The sequence below is a fragment of the Castor canadensis genome, chromosome 6, assembly GCF_047511655.1.
Source record: "Castor canadensis chromosome 6, mCasCan1.hap1v2, whole genome shotgun sequence".
NCBI classification, from domain to species: domain Eukaryota; kingdom Metazoa; phylum Chordata; class Mammalia; order Rodentia; family Castoridae; genus Castor; species Castor canadensis.
The window spans coordinates 5,628,078-5,646,535 of NC_133391.1; the positions used below are offsets into that span (position 1 = coordinate 5,628,078).

Consider the following 18,458-nt stretch of genomic DNA (forward strand, 5'->3'; position numbering starts at 1 on the left):
ACTACTACAACAGTTTAGAGTTAGAGATGTAATAGAAACAGGTATTTAAAAAACGTGTTTCCTGCCTTTCAGAATATCAAGGTATAAAGAAAAACTGAAAAAAAATAAAATATTGACTCCCATAGGATTTGTCAACAATTATGTGTTTTTTAAATGGCACAATTAAACTCTCCAAGAAATGGGCAAAGTCATAGTGAATTCACTGTCACTTACCTACATAATCAGGTTGGGAGTTTGAAAAAGGCCCACACAACCAGAGACTATGATGACCAAAAGCATTTACACTCGCTTCTCCTGATAGCTCTCTAACTTCCCTTCCAATGTGTACAAAGACATCAGATGTTTTTCAAAAGAGGTATTTATTTGTATTCTCAATATAACACTTATTGTAGTATATTGCAAAGACAATATTTGATGTAAATTCACTGCTGTAGTCACCATAATCATTACCAGTTTAGTTAAAAATGACAGAGAAATATTCACTGTGATCATCATCAGAAGGAATTGATGAAGGTGAATGGAGATAATCCCATGAGAACCAGAGAACCTGAATCTATCAGTCTATATATTGAGCACTCAGTCATTTCCTTCACATTACAAAATCGATGACAATCCACACACAGTGAGTAAGCTCAATGAATTCCCAAATTCCCTAATTATCTATCACAAGCTACAGATTAAGTCATGTTCATCTTGTTATTACTCACAAACTAAATTAAATTTTCTGGTGTTCTGGGAAGCAGACTCCTTGAAGGTCATAGCAGAAGTCCTGAGGGAAATTTATGCTCTACTTATGGTCCCATCTCTTGACATCACCTTCAGAACAATGGGCTTTTCTGGGAGAAGAATCTGATTGCGGCTCAATCTCAGGGGAATCTGCAATGGTTGAGGAAGCACAATGAGAAGCAACCAGTGAAACATCAACAAACACAGAAGGAAAGTAGAAAAGATACATTAGGACAGTAATGCTTTACGAACACATAAAAACTACTTTTTGCAAGCCTATAGATCTTGAGTCCCTTTTTTTGTTCTCTAAGCTGTGTCAAGAATGGATAGTGAAATAATTCACCCCAATGTTCTTATAGTAAAATATTTACTGAGCACCTGCTGTGTACCACGTCTGAGTAGAAAAAATAAGGTTGTCTTGTTTGCTTTACATTTTCTATTGATTTAAATTTTCAGTAAAAATGAGCTTAAAAATTTTAAACCAGAGAGGATCTAAGATGGCGACTAGGGCACAAAAGCAGACAGCATGAGGTCCATATGAAAAATATTGCTGAGATGCTGGAGCCACCCTAGGCAGAATAAAGCATCAAGAAGAATCAAAACTTCAACATCCTGGACCACTAGCCTGTGTAAATCTTCTCACAACACATTACACTGAGAAAACAGGAGGGCTCCTGAGTTGCCGGATGCCAGCTCCAAACCTGCCTAGGAGACATTCAGTAGAACAAAAAGTGAGCACTGAGTGTCAGGCAGTATGCCCCCATCCACCCCTAGGATAAACCTGCATATCCCCCTGGGAAGACTGCCCACCCCACAAAAAAAAGCCTGAATAAACAATGAACTGAAAACTGGCACACAGCAAGGAGGGCAGGAGCTCTGAAAGTGCACTGGAGAAGGGGGGAAAGGCAAGGAGCTGAGCTCCTCACAAACTTCAGTAAACAAATGGCTGGAAACGCAGGAGGGCTGACAGTGGGTGGATGATAAGCCACTGCTTGAAAAAGGGCAGGTAGTAGCCCACAAAGCTCATCTTCTGAGCCAGTGAGCAACAGCCAAAGTCAAACAACACTGAAAAATTGAAAAATAATCAGCAAACCATCACAACATGCTGACAACAGGGGGCCAACTGACAGCTCACTGACCTTGCTCCAGAGAAAGGGGGCAAGGCAAAGAAACAAACTCCCAGTTAACCAACACTGAGAAAACCCAACTCAAAAGGCAGGACAGCTGGTGAGCTACAGAGCTGATCTCCAGAACCTGAAGATAACATACCAACTTAAACTGCCACACCTCACTGAGGGAGGAGCTGACCAAGCAGCTGCCACTGAAAGACAGAAATAAAAAACACTACCTAACCACCTGTTGAAACTAGGACGAGCTTCTGCTTAAATACCAACACCAGGACTGGATGCTGAAGGAGTAACACCAGAAATACTAAGACTGAAATTCTATTGTTCCTGAACCTGGAGTTTTCTTATATGTTTGTTTGTTTGTTTTGTTTCTTCTTTGTCTGTGTTTGTTTGTTCATCTCTCCACATTGATTTGTTTTGGGTTTCTTGTTGTTGTTCTGTTGTGTTTTGTTAGTTTTACTATTGTGAAACTAATAATTTTGTATTACTGGGTGTAATACAAAATTACACCCAGACCAGGGACAGAAAAAGCATTCATACCCTAAGTTAAAAATCCAATACACAAACAAACCAAAATTAAATCAAGAGAAAAATACAAACAAAGCAAAATTAAACCAAGGGAAAGAAAACAGATGATGGAAACCAACAAGCTATTAACAACATATATACCCAGTACCAAGTGGAGCAATGGGAAGATGAAAAAGGGATGGAAGCCATTCTCTCCCCAAAAATAATTTAATACAGGATTCAAAGGAAAATGAAGAAAACAGATGCCCTGTTCCGGACTCCAAAAAAAAACAAAGATAAATGACATAAAGGACCCCACAATGCCCACAATAACTTCTTTATAGAAGAAATCCTGCAAGTAATCTCTGAAAATTTCATGGAGATGTTACTAGACATGGTCAATCAAAATATATAAGAAGTACTCAAGAAATTCCAAGACACCAAAAATAAAGACTATGAGAAGACACAGAAACAAGTAAATGAACTCATAGGAGTCCTAAATAAACACCAAAGTGAAACAGAGAACACTATAAATACAGAGATAAATGAACTAAAGATGATAATTGAGAATAATAAAGAAGTGACCCATGATATGGAAAACCTCAGAAAAAAGAATGAAACAGAAATACAAAACACAATGGAAGGCCACTCCAGCAGACTTCAACAAGCAGAAGACAGAATCTTAGAACTTGAAAATAAAATGGAAATTAAAGGAGAAACTGAAGAGCTATTACACAAACAACTCAAGACCTGTGAAAGGAATTTGCAAGAACTCACTGACTCCATCAAAAGATCAAACCTGAAAATCATGGGTACTGAAGGAGAAGAGGTACTAGCAAAAGGTATTCATAATATATTCAACAAAATAACAACAGAAAATTTCCCAGATCTAGAGAAAGCTATGCACATTCAGGTACAGGAAGCCTCCAGGACACCAAACAAACTTGACCAAAACAGAACTACCTCACAACATATTATCATTAAAACAACAAGCACAGAGAATAGAAAAAGAATATTGAAGGCAGTAAGAAAGAAAAAGCAAATAACATATAAAGGTAAACCCATCAAAATCATAGCAAATTTCTCAATGGAAATCTTAAAAACAAGAAGAGCATGGAGTGAGGCCTTCCGGGCACTGATTGAAAATAACTTCAACCCTAAGATACTCTACCCAGCAAAATGATCATTCAAAATAGATGCAGCAATAAAAGTCTTCATGATAAGCAGAAACTAAAACTGTATATGACCACCAAGCCACCACTACAAAATATTCTTCAAGGAATTATGCACAAGAAAATGAAACCAAACAAAACCATGAAAGGACAGGCAGTACCAAACCACAGGAGAAGAAAAGACAAGAAAGTAGAGATCAACATTGATTCAGCTGCACACAATCAAACCCTTAAACAACAAAGACAACTAAATGACAGGAATCACCACATACCTATCAATATTACACTGAATATTAACACACTTAACTCTCCATCAAAAGACACTGTTTGGCCAACTGGATTAAAAAGGAAAAACCAATAATCTGTGCTTACAGGAGACCCATCTCATTGACAGAAACAAGCACTGGCTAAGGGTAAAAGGATGGAAGAAGATTTTCCAAGCCAATGGCCCCTGAAAACAGGCAGGAGTAGCAATGCTTACCTCAGACAAAGTAGACTTCAAAATTACATTGATCAAATGAGATAAAGGACACTCCATACTAATAAAAGGTGAAATACACCGAAAGGAAATAACATTTATCAACTGATATGCACCCAATGTCAGTGCAACCCACTTTATCAAACATACACTGAACGACCTAAAACCATATATAGACTCCAACACAATGGTAGGGGGAGACTTAAATACCACCTGTCACCAATAGAGAAATCATCCAAACAAAAAATCAATAAAGAAATTCTAGACCCAAATCACACCATAGGTCAAATGGACCTAGATGATGTCTACAGAGTATTTCATCCAACCTCTGCACAATATATATTCCTCTCAGCAGTCCACAGAAGATTCTCTAAAATTAGTCATATCTTAGGGCACAAAGCAAGCCTCAGCAAATATAAGAAAATAGAAATAATCCCATGAATTCTATCTGATCACAATGCATTAAAACTAGAACTCAACAACCAAAAAAATAGTAGAAAATATGTAAATAATTGGAAGCTGAACAACACATTGCTTAATGATGAATAGGTCATTGATGAAATAAAAGAGGAAATTAAAAGTTTCCTGGAAGTTAATGAAAATGGAAACATGACCTATCATAACCTATGGGACACAGCAAAGGCAGTCATAAGAGGAAAGTTTATAGCCTTGAGTGCATATATTAAAAGGGCATAAAGATCTCAAATCAATGACTTAAAGCTACATTTCAAATCCCTAGAAAAACAAGAACAAGCAAATCCCAAAACAAGGAGAAGGAGAGAAATAATAAAAACAAGGGCTGAAAATAATGAAATACATACAAAAAAACCATACAAAGAATCAATGAAACAAAAAACTGATTCTTTGAAAAAAATAAACAAGATTAACAGACTCCTGGCAAATCTGACTAAAATGAGGAGAGAAAAAGCTCAAATCAGTGGAATCAGAAATGCAAAAGGGGAGATAAGGACAAACACCATGGAAATCCAGGAAATAATCAGAGAATGCTTTGAGAACCTGTATTCTAATAAATTTGAAAATCTTGAAGAAATGGACAAATTTCTAAATACTTGTGACTATCCAAAATTGAACCAAGAGGACATTAATCATCTAAATAGATCTAAACACAAAATGAAATTGAAGCAGCAATAAAGAGTCTCCCAAAAAAGAAAAGTCCAAGACCTGATGGATTCTCTGCTGAATTCTATCAGACCTTTAAGGGAGAACTCATACCAACCCTCCTTAAACTTGTCTCTGAAATAGAAAGGGAAGGAACACTGACTAACTGTTTTATGAAGCCAGTATTACAGTCATCCCCAAACCAGACACAGACACATCAAAAAAGGAGAACTATAGGCCAATCTCCTTAATGAACATCGACACAAATATTGTGAATAAAATAATGGCAAACAAAATCCAACAACACATCATTCACCATGACCAAGTCAGCTTAATCCCAGGGATGCAGAGAAAAATATTGTTCAGACTCTTCAAGGGAGAGATTTCAGTTCTTTTCCCTCACTGCACCATGTTATTCTTTTAAAATATCAATGAGTAGGCATAGATTTTCAGAGACAGATACATAGAAAGATACACACGTGCACATATACAAAATTGTTTTTGGCAGTACTAAGGGTTGACTCAATTACTATAACTTAAAATACTTTGTGATATGTATATAAGAATTTGACTATAACTATAAGTCCAACTTTAAACATTTACCAGTTCCTTTCAATCAAACCACACTGCAAGTTACCATTGAGAGTTTATGGAAGAATGAAATGAGGTGTTATTAGAAGGAAGGGGAAGGTATTAAATACAGAGAAAACACTGAGAACCAAACTGAATCACTGAATGACAAAGTCTTAACATAGGTGATGGTAATGGCTGGGAATTAACCAATAATAGAGCAGAAGAGAAATTGGGTCCTGGAACAGAAGGAGAATGTTCCTTGCAGGAATGTAGAGATTCACTTGAACTTGAAGGATGAGAATAGAATCAGGCAGACAGAAGAAGACACATGCCTTATGAAAATGGAATAGGAACCAGTTTGTCTGGAGAAGAACTCCTAAAAGTTGAGGTCAAATACTCAAAATGGACCTGAATGGTTCTTCATATCCAGAAGTAATGCTTTACACCATGTATCTCCAAACTTAACTACGCGTGATAACCATGGAGAAACTATTAAAGCCACACTCTGCAAGATTATTGTAGAATCACTGAGATGACCAGGTCTCATAAGTTTTTAATGCTCCTCAATGATTTCAATGAATAGGCAGAGGTTGAGAAACTGTCACAGAAGGGCATCTGTAACTTCCAGTGCACGAGAGCACTACTCCAAAAACATTACAAGGTGATAGTTGTTTTTCATGTTCCCACAACATGTCTTTTCTCCAGTTGACTTGAAAATAAATTAAAAATATTACTCAATTTCAAAGAGACCACTATAATCAGGTCATCCTCTACACGATCATTATAGTTGTGTATTACACAGACACAGATTTATAGCTCCAGAAGGGAAGGACCCTTAAGGCTAATGCCTAGCTGCAAATACATCTTTTGGTCATAGAGCGAGTTACTAAAAGAATTTGGTACAGAGACCCCTCAGCTGAAATGATGACCTCTTAATAAATCATTATTTATACAGAAGGTGTTCTGTCTCACCTGGGTTTCTTTACAAGGTTGGAAGGAGAAGTTCTGCAGAACTCTGACAAGAGCAAGTTTCACGTTCATGAGAGCAAATCTCATTCCAATACAGTTTCGGGGTCCAGCTCCAAAGGGCATATATGTGTAAGGATCAATTCTCTCCTTGTTCTCCTTGCTGAACCTGCCTCCACAATAGTTAATAAAAACAAGTCAATGAAATACAACTCCCCCAAGAGTCACATAAACTGTAGTCCACATGGTCCTTTTGTGGGCTGGTCACTGAAATCCCTGTCACCAAGATTAGGCTCTGAGAATTGCATGCTAAAGATCCTTTCTTCTTCCAATACCCTTCCAGTATGGTTGAGGTGAGACAAGGTGACTGCTATGTGAAAGAAAATATATCTTTACCACTACAATTTGATTTTGGGTGATGGTGTGTTCACCTTCTGAAAGGCACATAGGAATCAGACTGATTAGAATAAAAGAAGTTTTGTGCCTTACACCTATGTTATTCATATGGTTATTGAAGGGGGACCAGGAGAAAATCTCTGTCATTGTTGAAGCTGTCATGGTTTACTTGCCTCTCTCTCTTTCTCTCTCTCTCTCCTTCCCTCTGTCCCTCTCCTGTCTTTCTTCCCCTTTTTGTCATGCTCCTCATCCTCTGTCTTGTCCTCCTCTTCCTCTTGTTCTTCCTCCTCCTCCTTCTACTCCTGTCTCTAATTCTCTCTTTCTCTTTCTCTAAAAGCTCCAAAGAATTGTCAAAGTCAGATAATTTACAAGGGCACAGGATACTTCTCTATGGCAGTATCATTACTGAATCCTTGTTTATCTCTGCCAATAGGCTTAAAGTTACTGACAGTTTAGCTCTGTGTTCAATTCAAATTAGATTCCTCATTATTAAGGAAAAATGTTGATTTGGGGAAGTGATAAGGGTGTCAAAATTGTATATATTTATAGGAATCATCATACAATGGAGAACATTCAGAATTACACACAAGTGATAGAGCAATACAAAATCAGGAGAGAGTTGTGGTGGTTTGTGTATTGGACTCCTGAAGTAGTCAGATAGATGTTGGGACATATAATTGACACATTGAAAAACACTGAAACATTCAAGCTCATTCTTCTGGCTATTTGGGAGGCTGAGATTGGAGCAATGATGGTTTGAAGCTATCCTGTACAAAAAAGTGTGGTAGACCCCTTCTGAAGAAATAGCTGGACATAATGGCACAAGCCTGTCATCCCAGATACACAGGAGGATCGTGGTCCCAGATCAGCCCAGGAAATAAAAGTTCACAAGACCTCAACTCAATGGAAAAATTGGGCATGGGGATGTATATTACTAATTAATTAACTATATATATATATACATATACATATATCTTTGTATGTATTAAATTGTGTATATAGAAACATACATGCATATGTCCATATGTATAATAAAATGGTGGACATAGTTTACTGTAAGTAAGCTGAACTTTAAAACACAAGTAAAGAGAAATATCAAATTAGCTTAAAAATCTATTTATGAATAGGAATATGTACAGGAAGACAAACAACAACCTGTTGCTGGGTTTTTTCGTAAGAGATGGAACTCTGACTGGGCATATGCTTTTTATTTTTGTTCTAACGTTTGTGCACATTCTAAAACTATCAATTTATAATTTAAAATTTCTAAAAAATACATAGTTGCAAATGAATGCAAAATCACAGGTATGTCCTCTCCTAATGGTCTTGGGCCAGTTTGACTTAGTAAGCAACTCCTTCTCTCAGGGTTCTCATACCTTTCGGGACGGAACTCCTCAGGCTCTGGCCAGTGCTCTGGGTCCCGATGAAGAACAAAGACTGGTACCATCATCACTACCCCTTTAGGAATATATAAACCTCTGATTTCAACATCTTTTTTACACAGTCTCTCAACCCTTGAAGAAACTGGATACAATCTGAGAGTCTCATTCACCACCATGTCCAGATACTCCATCTCCATCAGGGCATCGTAGGTGACAGGTGCCTGGGAAGAAAGACATAGATTTTGGTACATTGAGGTCAGGAATTTACTTTCAACATGGTCAACTCAGTCTAAACTCCAAAGTTGAACTCGAATTCATCAAGGACCTTGACATTTACCATGTGTTATCATAACCTGCTGAATGGTCCATTGAGATGTTTGGTATAGCTGTGAATATGAGAGACATTTTGGAAAATCCACTGCTCAGTGTCAGAAACCCTCAGCATCACCATATGTTGCTTCACTTGCTCACATGAGGGAATGTAACTGATACATTTTGACAATCACACTCAAGAAAAATAGGGAAAGTTGCTGTCACCTTACAACAGACAGGCCACAAGTCTATACCAAAGAAATAGCACATGGAAGGAAACAAAATCCCCTATTCTTAATCCACATCAGTTTTTTTAAGAATAGGATCTCACTGTGTTGCCCCAGCTTGGTGGGAACTCATGATCCTCCAGCCTCAACCTCCTGGGAAGCTGGGATTATAGGCATATGTTACCATGCCCAGAATATAAGCTTTTCAATTGACAGATATTGCTTAATAATTTCTTAGATTATACATGTGTATATATGTATATGTATTATGTATGTATATATAATTAGGAAAGAAATAGTATATTAAAATGATTCTCTATGAATAATTTGTGGAGAAATTACTCCTTTTCTGTGCCATTATGACAAATGAAGGTTATGGTTGGCTGTTACCAGGTCACATAATTTCATTCTAGTAAAGGGTCCAATGAGAAAAGGAATCCACAATAAGCCCCATCAAGGTTGCTGGACCAATCTCCAGCTTGTTACTTTAGGGCTTGACTTGATCTGTGCTCACATCACTGCAGAGCCAGCCACAACAGCCCAGTGTTCCATTAATTTTTCATCCTAAAGCATTCCAGTTGGAGAGCAATATTAAGACCATGTGAGCAAAGTGTGGCTATCACTAGGTGTGACATTGGAGAAAGACCATTATGTAGAGGCTAAGAGTTTGGCTCAGGACCCACAAACCCTGGCTCATAGCTTTGCTTCTTCACTTCTGGCTCTAAAGTGTGAGGATGTGTGGGGCAGATCCAAGTCAACCCACACAGCCCAACCAAAGTCAACCTCAATCAGCCAACAGTAAGACCATAGTACATCTAGCATGTCAGCACAATCCAGACACGTGAGTGATTAATAGGTATGTTTACATGTGACTAATGCTTTTTGGGTGTTTCTTAGTTTGTATTACTGTGGTAATAGTTACAGATTCACCAGGACCAGCCTGTATCACAAAGATTTTATTCTTCTGTGGACAGAATATATTTCCTATGTCTTTCCCTCTGTATCTCTATTTATTCCCATCATAAATGTCACTAGTGAAAGAATCAATGCTTACTTTCCTTAGAAATATTTTTATTGCAATTGCTAAGGGGGTATTTTTATTAAGGTTTCACATCCTCGCTCCCTCTCCAGGTTCCATGCACTCACTTTATTGGGAAAAGTTGTGTCAATCTCCTTCTGCAGTTTCTTCTGTACATCAGAGTGAGTGGCCAAGACATGCATGAGAACAGAGAGGGTACTGCTAGTCGCATCATAGCCAGCAACAATGAAGATAGCTGATTGAGCCACAATTTCCTGATCAGATAGAGCTAAAAAGGAAGGAAATATTTCAGAAGAGCAGGAGAATGTATACCATCATTTAGGTTTCCATGAGGAGGACTCTAAATGTAGCTAACAAATACCTAGGAAGGAACGCAGAAAACAATTCAGAGAAACACTGAGCCTGGGTTTCTCCCTAACGTCTATCTGACACAGCCACAAAAAGGAAAATCGTTTTCATCTGAACCTGATTCTACCATCCTCACCACCACAGCTAGGAATTTCAAGAGATAGTTTTTCTGCCTAATACACACAGTGTGATCACTACACCTAGGATAGCATAACAGAAATTTGGCAAGATAAACACATACACAAAAACAAATATGACCACATACAAATTCAGAAGTTGAACATGTTTGCAAAAGTGGAACTACCCTATGGAACTCGGGGAAAGAGGGAAAAGAAAAGAGAATGACAGAGCATCGGTAATATCAGGAAACAGAAGATCTGTGAAGGTAGAGGATATAAGGATGTGTATTGAAAGCTTTTAAAAAATAAGTGGGCAGGAGGTAAAGAGGGTAAGGGAGAGCAATGGAAGGGGTTGAAAGACCAATGTAAGGGACATGGGGATGCATTGAGAAACCCCTTTGAACACCACCTTAAATATTAATGATGAAAAACAGAACTGATGGGGGAAGTGGGGGACTGAAGAAGATGAAGGTGCTGGAATTTGGTTGATGGGCTTCATATACCTATATGAAAGAGAACAAAGAAACCTCTTGCGATTGCTTTAAGTGGAGCAGGGAGGGGGCTAAAGAGGAGAGACAATGGTACAATATAAGTCTAATTGGGGGAAATGTCACTGTGAAGTTCCCCCGTGTAACAAATATATCCTAATAAAAAAGAGCAATTTAACTACATGTTAAAACTGGAGTGACTTTGTCCCTCAGAAAAAAGTCTGAACATTTCTAGCTAAAATACAAATGATTGAGATAGCTTGTCATACTAAAGCTTCATTGCATACATTATTAATGGACTTTAGTCTAAATTTAAGGGAATAATGTTGGGGGTCAAAGAAACTACTCAAAGTGTGGTCCATGTACTTGGTAGCATCTTCATAGAAATGCAAAATATCAAACCCATTCAGACCTACTGAGTCACAACCTGAACCTTCACCACACGTGGAGATTTGTGCATACAACCTTTCTTGAGAATCGGGGATTATGCTTTTGAAAGACATCAGGTATGAGACTTGGACACCTGTCTTCACAGAGAGTGATATCCAGATGTAAGGAAACTATAGGGAAAGACAAAACTCTAGCAGAGTAGTGCCTGATCCTTGAATAATGAATGCCATTGAAGTAGCAGAAGAAAGAATGTCATTCATAGAAAGGCCTTGGGCAAGAAATAAAGGAAAGTGGGGCTCAGGCATCAGGACTTCAATGGTCTTTTTGGGTATTAGAATGCTGGATCAGTCAAATTCATCACCCATGCACATAATTCAAAGTGAAAAGCAATGCAAATGGCTGTGAGAAAGGTCTACAGATTTCTGATCTACCCATCATGAATTCTGTGATGCGGCTGTGAGTAAAATCAACTATTAAATTCTTTCTTCCAGTTACCTCGAATCCCAGGCCACTGAAGAAAAACTGGACTACAAAGTCAAAGCTTACCACTTTGCTGTCCAGTATGGTGACCCGCAACCACGTGTGAATATTTACTTTTTTATTGGCAACACTCTGGTTTGACTTCAGGGCCTTCTGCTTGCTAGGCAAGTGTTCTGTCAGTTGAGTCCTGTCTCCACACCTTTTGTTTTAGTTATTTTTTCACACAGGGTCTTGGGCCAGTGCATGGGCTAGCCTTGGAACCATGCTGCTCCTACTCTGCCTGCCAAGTAGCTGGGATTATAGGTGTGAGCAATACCCCAGTACCACCTGCCCTCAACCAACAAAGAAATAATGATTTTAAAAGGCAGTAAATAAAAGAAGATGGGGCCCAGGAGGCTACAAGAAATGGCTTCAAAAATAAATACTGGAGATAATTTTCAATGCAAAACAAATATTCTCATTTTTGAGAGTCAATTGGGAATACATAAGATCACACTAATGTAAGTAAATGCATATGTTAAAATAAGCATAATGATTTGAGTCAAAAAACATCTATGGATGATGAAAGCAATGGAAAAGAGAATGAAGAGGAGCAGGGTATTTACAAAATTACAGAGGTTTTCCCCAGAACCTACTAATTCATTATGAAAAGAAAAATACATCAGATTAAGCTGGTACACACACTTTCACCAAGGGCTCCCAGTGAGCATCCTCACTCTTTGGACAGTGGTCCTCCTGACTGGTCTGGATGCGAATTTCCACCCAGAGGTTCTGACTCAGTGGGTCTGGATGAGATTAAGCATCAGCATTTGTTCTGATGTAGGTGATCCAAGACCACTGAGGACTGCCAGGCATGAAATAGGTATTTACAATTCCCCTTCAAGCTATCCATGTGCTTTAGAATGTCCCTCGGGCCGCTGTATGTAATATCCACTGTGTGTCTTTCTGCAACTTGGCAGAAATACTCCTCTGCCTGAAAATCCTCCTGCACAGTTCTAGAAAAATCTTTTCTCTCTGAGCTTCCCTGGTTCATAGACCACGAAGCATCCTGAGTTACCTTTAAGGGACCCTGTGTCTTTGGAGTTCTGGGAGTTCAGCATCAACTGAAGAAAATCCACTCGTTGCTGGAAGAGGAGAGAGAAATTTCCAAGACAGAAGGTCAATTGTTAGCTTAGAAGTGAATCAAGACGGCAGAATTTAACCACACTTCTGAGAATATCATTCCTTTATGTCCACAAATGAGAATGGGGTTGCCTGAGTCCTGAATGAACAAAAACACCAATCAGTAAATTTTGAGGAAACAGAAAGTTTCTCTGAGAGAAACACAACTGTTATGTCCAACAGATTTTGGTGTTTGCTGAATCTGAACCTGAGTTTCACTGCCTTTTGACAAGGACTCTGGCCAGATAGTGGCCGGATCTTTCTCCTGTCACACCTGCTTGCTCAGGATGAAGTTCTGGAATTCAATCTTTTGTTCTCCTGCCTTAATCATTCAGCAATGGCCCGTTTGGTAGTCTACTGTCATTTACAGAGCTCAGTACCAACTTTTGTGTGAGCATCTTCAAATACTCTATACTTTCAGAACACTACAAAATTCTTGGTGACCATGGAGATAACCATCCTGCTTCTCCGATCTGTGGACATCCTTTTTCCTGCCATCAGGTTCCAGGAGACATTGCAGCCACCATGGCCAGAAACACCACTGCTTATTATACACCAGAAGAGGCTCAAGTTTTATATCAATGAATCTCTGCCAGGTACTCTGATGTGGCCTTGCCTGGGAGAATGTATCAAATAAGAGGCTTGGAACTGACACGATTCTTTGACAGTATAAGCCTGGGGACATGATAATAGCAGTAAATATAATTTTTAAACAGTAATTTTTATTCTTTGGTGACGTTTTAAAGGTAAGGAAAAAGGCAGAGGTTTTAATCTCAATGATACAGGTGTCACGGCACAGTAATTTTCACTCCTGTTGTAAGTGGTAGGCTCTGACTCATTCTCGGTGACCTTCCCCACTTCCAACTTCTTGATGCCCCACAAATTTAAACATTTTCCTGCTCTGAACCCAACATTCTCTGTACCTTTAACAAAATATAGAGAGAAACACACACATCCCATGAATATATCCAGTACTTTATCATACATGAACTTACTCATGATACCACCACCACCACATTTTACCTTCTGGTTTGAATCCAGGCGATTTTCTTTTGTCTTTTTTACAAATTTTTTGAAAAACTTTATAGAATCACTTGGAAATATGGTGATATTGAACAGCTCATATAATGGGAGAAGGAAAGGGAAAAGTGCTAGAGAGAAAAGAAATAATAAAACAATGAAAATACAAATTTTACATACATGGAGCAATTACAATTGTCTGAAACAATCCTAAGAGTAGAAGTCATCAGAACGTCAACCTGAAGACATTTGCTCTGTGACCTTTTTTGGGTTGCAGGTCACTGCCTGAGTCTGGGCCCATCACACCTAGAGCCATGACCACAGTAGTGACATCAGTGTTCCCTTCCACATCTTTGGAGTGGTCAAAGGAGCAGTATTACATTCTCTGGTCTCTTACCCTTTTGAGTATTAGACTAGTCTTTTCTTGGATTGTGCAGTTCAAGAAAAGCAGTGAATAGAAATTACACAATATTCCTCAACTACCAGGTGGCAAGCAACTTCAAAGGATATTTAAGAATTTTGGTGAGAAGAATCAAAATGAAGACACAATAAACCAAAGGTGTGAGGTGGAGAAAAGGCAGTAGTTAGAGGCAAATGTATAACTGTAAACTGTTTTTAAAAATCTCAAGTGGATAATCAAACTTCACACCACCTATCACCAAAGAAATGGACAGTAAATTAAGCCTCAAGCAAGAAGAAGAAAAAGGTAAGAAGGACAAACAGGAACTAGGGAAATGTAGAATAAACACTAGCAAATAAATATAACCAAATATCATGCAAATATTGAAATATCGTGAAAATGGTAAATCTCTGCATAGATTTAGAGATTTAGGCTCAACAGAAAAAGAGAATTCATAAAGAAAGTGGAGAGATTTCCCAAATGAAAAATAAAATTATTACAAAGAAATTCCATTAACAATTGTATCACTAGAACAATTGCACCAAGTAGATAACTTGGATTGGACACATTTGTAGAGAGATACAAATTATAGAAACTGACTAAAAAATAAATAGTAAATATAAATAGACTTGTAACACATAAACAGATCAAATTTGGAATTAAAAAACATCCACAAGGAAACACTCAATTACAGATAACTTCAATGGTGCATTCTACCACTTGAAGAACACCTAGTACCAATTCCTCATAAACACATCCAAACACGAGAAGAGTAGCAATAACTCCCAAACTCATTCCATAAGACCAAAACTATCCTGATACTGAAACCAGATGAGCATATGAAAAAAAAACTACTCACAAGTAAGACACACACACACACACACACACACACACACACACACACACACACACCCACACACACCCTCAAGAAATACTAGGCAAACTGATTCAGGAAACATACGAAAAGAATCACACAATAACCTCATAGGGTTACCCAAGGATGCCAGGAAGTGTAATACAACATATCAATAGGATGAAGAATAATTGCCACACAGGTATCAAGAGCTGCAAAAAAAAAACTCATTTGGAAAAAATTGAACATCCTTTCCAGATTAAATTCTCCAGAAACTAGGCATAGAAGGAAAATTCCTCACCCCAAAGAAAGGCATCTATGAAAACATAGAGTTAGCTCCAAGTCTGATAGAGTACATCATCTCAAAAGATGAGGAACAAGGCAAGAACACCTCTCCACAACTTCTATTACCTACAGAACAAAAATAAATCCACATGTCCATTGTCCTCAGAGAATTTTGGGACCACCAAGAATAACTGTTTCAAGAAATGATACAAGGATATTTGGATAACCACATGCAAAAAGGAATGAAGGAGACCCTTGCCTCACACGATATGCAATCTTTATTGAACATGCATCAAAGACCTAAACATAAGAGTTACAACTATAAAACTCTTAGAAGAAAGCCAAGGAAACAAACTTTCATGACCCTAGATTTGGCAATGATTCTTAGAGTTCAAACAAAAACACCAATAATAAAAGGAAAATACATAAATTGTACATAATGAGAATGAAACATTTTCTACTTCAAAGAAATTTATGAAACTCAGCAAACAACATTCGAAAAAGTGGTGAAGAGAGGGGGGAGAGATGGGATAAAATGGATGGAGTGAACTTATTCAAAGTACAGTGGGTATATATGAACTATCGCAATGATGCCCCCTTGTGTTGTTAATGTACACCAAGTCAAAAATAAAATTAAGGAAAGAACATGAAAAGACACAGAATAGGAGAAAAACCTACAAGATAGTTATCGATAATGCAATTGTATCCCAAATATATAAAGAAGTCTTACATCTCAACAATATCAACAATAAAACAATCCAGTGATAGAAAAGCAAAGGAATTGATCAGCTATATAAAGAAAATATTAGCCTCTCCATCATTTTTCAATATTATTAATACTCAGGAAGAGCAAATCAAAACCACAGTGCTAGACCACTTCACACCCACACAGTGGCTATAATCAAAATTTAAAACCAGATGTTGGGTAGGATGTAGAGAAACTGGAACCCTCATGCATTCCTGGCAACGGTTATAGGAAACATTTTATCAGTTCTTTAATAAGTTCAGCAGAGAATTACTTCATAACTTAACAATGCCTCTCCTAAGTATACAATTAGAAAAGCTGAAAACGAGTGAGCTATCTAAGCAAATGTTTGCAAGAACACAATTCACAATCCCTAAAATGTGAAAATAACTTGACTATCCATCAACTGATATGGAATATTAGTTGTCCATATAAAAGGGAAGTAATGACACACGTCTCCATGTGAAAATATAGCACTAAATAAAACAAGCAACTCAAAAAAAGACCACATATTCTATGATTTCATTTGTGTGAGGTATACAGAGTAGGCAAATCTAAGAAACACAAAGTGAATTAGTGGCTAAATCACAAAAAAGTCACTTAGTGAATGGAGGGGGATTGCAGGGGATCATGAAAAGTCTCAAAGTTTCTCAGTGGACAAACACTGCAAAGATGATGGATCCATATATCTATAAATGTTTGAAAAGCAGTGAATTGTACATTTTAAGCAGGTACATTTTTTATTAGGATAAATTTGTTGTACAGGAAGAGGGGGATTTATTGTGACAATTCCCAATAGGCTTACATTGTACATTGGTTAGATCATCCCTACCATCTCTCCCCGCCACCCACTCCCTCCCCACTAAAAGTAATTGCAAGAGATTTCATTGCTCTATTTCATAAAAGTATATGAAGTCCATTCACCATATTCCCTCACCTTAATTTCCATTCCCTCTCCCCCTCCCACAAGTACCCTGCATACACACTGTACCTATATTACAGTCCTGTCTTTCATTATAGTTTCTAAGGGTTCAAAGGGTTTTCTGATGTATCTTGCCTGTGAATATACCTTGGTTTGTTCAACAACTTTCATGACAGCCAGTAATGTATGACATGTGAATTTCAATAAAGATGTCATTTAGAAGGGAGAGTGAGAAGGAAGAAGAAATAGAGATGAAATAGCCTACCTACCTACAGAGAATATCAATGGCTTGAATAAATCAACTTTTAGGAAATTCTTGGTTTTTTCCACAAAGGGGTCCTGGGGGTTGTTGAGGGAGTCTACATTCACTCCGAATGAAGTTCCAGTGATCACATCCATGCTGTAGGCTCCGAAGATGCTGAGTAGAGAAAGACCTTGAAAATTAATACCTGTGCCATTTCCACCTTCTTCTGCTATACACACAGAAAGAAGTGCAAGGTAATTCATATGCCAGCTCAAGACAGACGGAGAGTCACATGGTGCCAGAAGTACCTGCAGGATCACTTAACTAGTGCATGCTCCCACTAGACTCACTCTTGAGGTGATGGTCACATTCCAGTGGTACAGTTTTCCTGTGCTGGGCTGGCAGGGACTCGAAGGTGAGTTACACTCACCTCTGAGCTCAGGCAACCAAGTCATAGTGAGACAGAGATCCAGAACCAGACAAATGACAGCAGTGTGAGCAGAGTGTGGATGATAGCAGTGTCAACACTGTGCTTTCAAAGGACAAGGGTTAAGTAATTGAATCATCCTAGGGAACTCAAGAAAGGGGACATTGATTTTGGTTTTGTCTCAGCACAAACTCTGTGTCCAGACTTGATTCCTCTTCATCTCATTACAGAACAGTGACACCCTGTTCTGAGTAGGCTAGAACATCACCCTCCTTCTCCACACCATCTGCTCAGTCTCCTGATAGACCCTCTCTTCCTCAACTCTGGGGATCTGAGGCTGCTCTGAAGGCAGAGATATTTCTACAAAATGTAAGAACCAGAAATGTTCCTGGATAAAATATAGTAATAACTCTCCAAAATTGACTTGGCTGAATCCCAGAGCTAAGTGACCACAACCTCACCAGCTTGCCAATTTCAGTCTCAATGTACTCTAGTGGTTTCTGCCTAACTCAAATGCCCCAGATTATCCAATAAAAGTGATAGGGTTATACT

The 18,458-nt window shown here is 38.2% G+C and overlaps 1 protein-coding gene across 2 annotated transcripts in view; it reads right to left on the reverse strand.

The window, feature by feature from the left end:
- Positions 1-340: 340 nt before the first annotated feature.
- Positions 341-18,458, reverse strand: part of LOC109677923 (cytochrome P450 3A41-like) — a 31,074-nt gene continuing 12,956 nt past the window's right edge. For both annotated transcript variants that reach the window (XM_020153660.2, XM_074075583.1), the window contains 7 exons: positions 17,505-17,653; positions 14,034-14,161; positions 12,907-12,973; positions 10,132-10,292; positions 8,441-8,667; positions 6,675-6,837; positions 341-876 (listed from right to left, as the gene is read on the reverse strand). In XM_020153660.2, the coding sequence (XP_020009249.2) occupies positions 781-876; positions 6,675-6,837; positions 8,441-8,667; positions 10,132-10,292; positions 12,907-12,973; positions 14,034-14,161; positions 17,505-17,653 (991 nt within the window). In that variant the 3' untranslated portion in view covers positions 341-780. The remainder of the gene's footprint in view (positions 877-6,674; positions 6,838-8,440; positions 8,668-10,131; positions 10,293-12,906; positions 12,974-14,033; positions 14,162-17,504; positions 17,654-18,458) is intronic.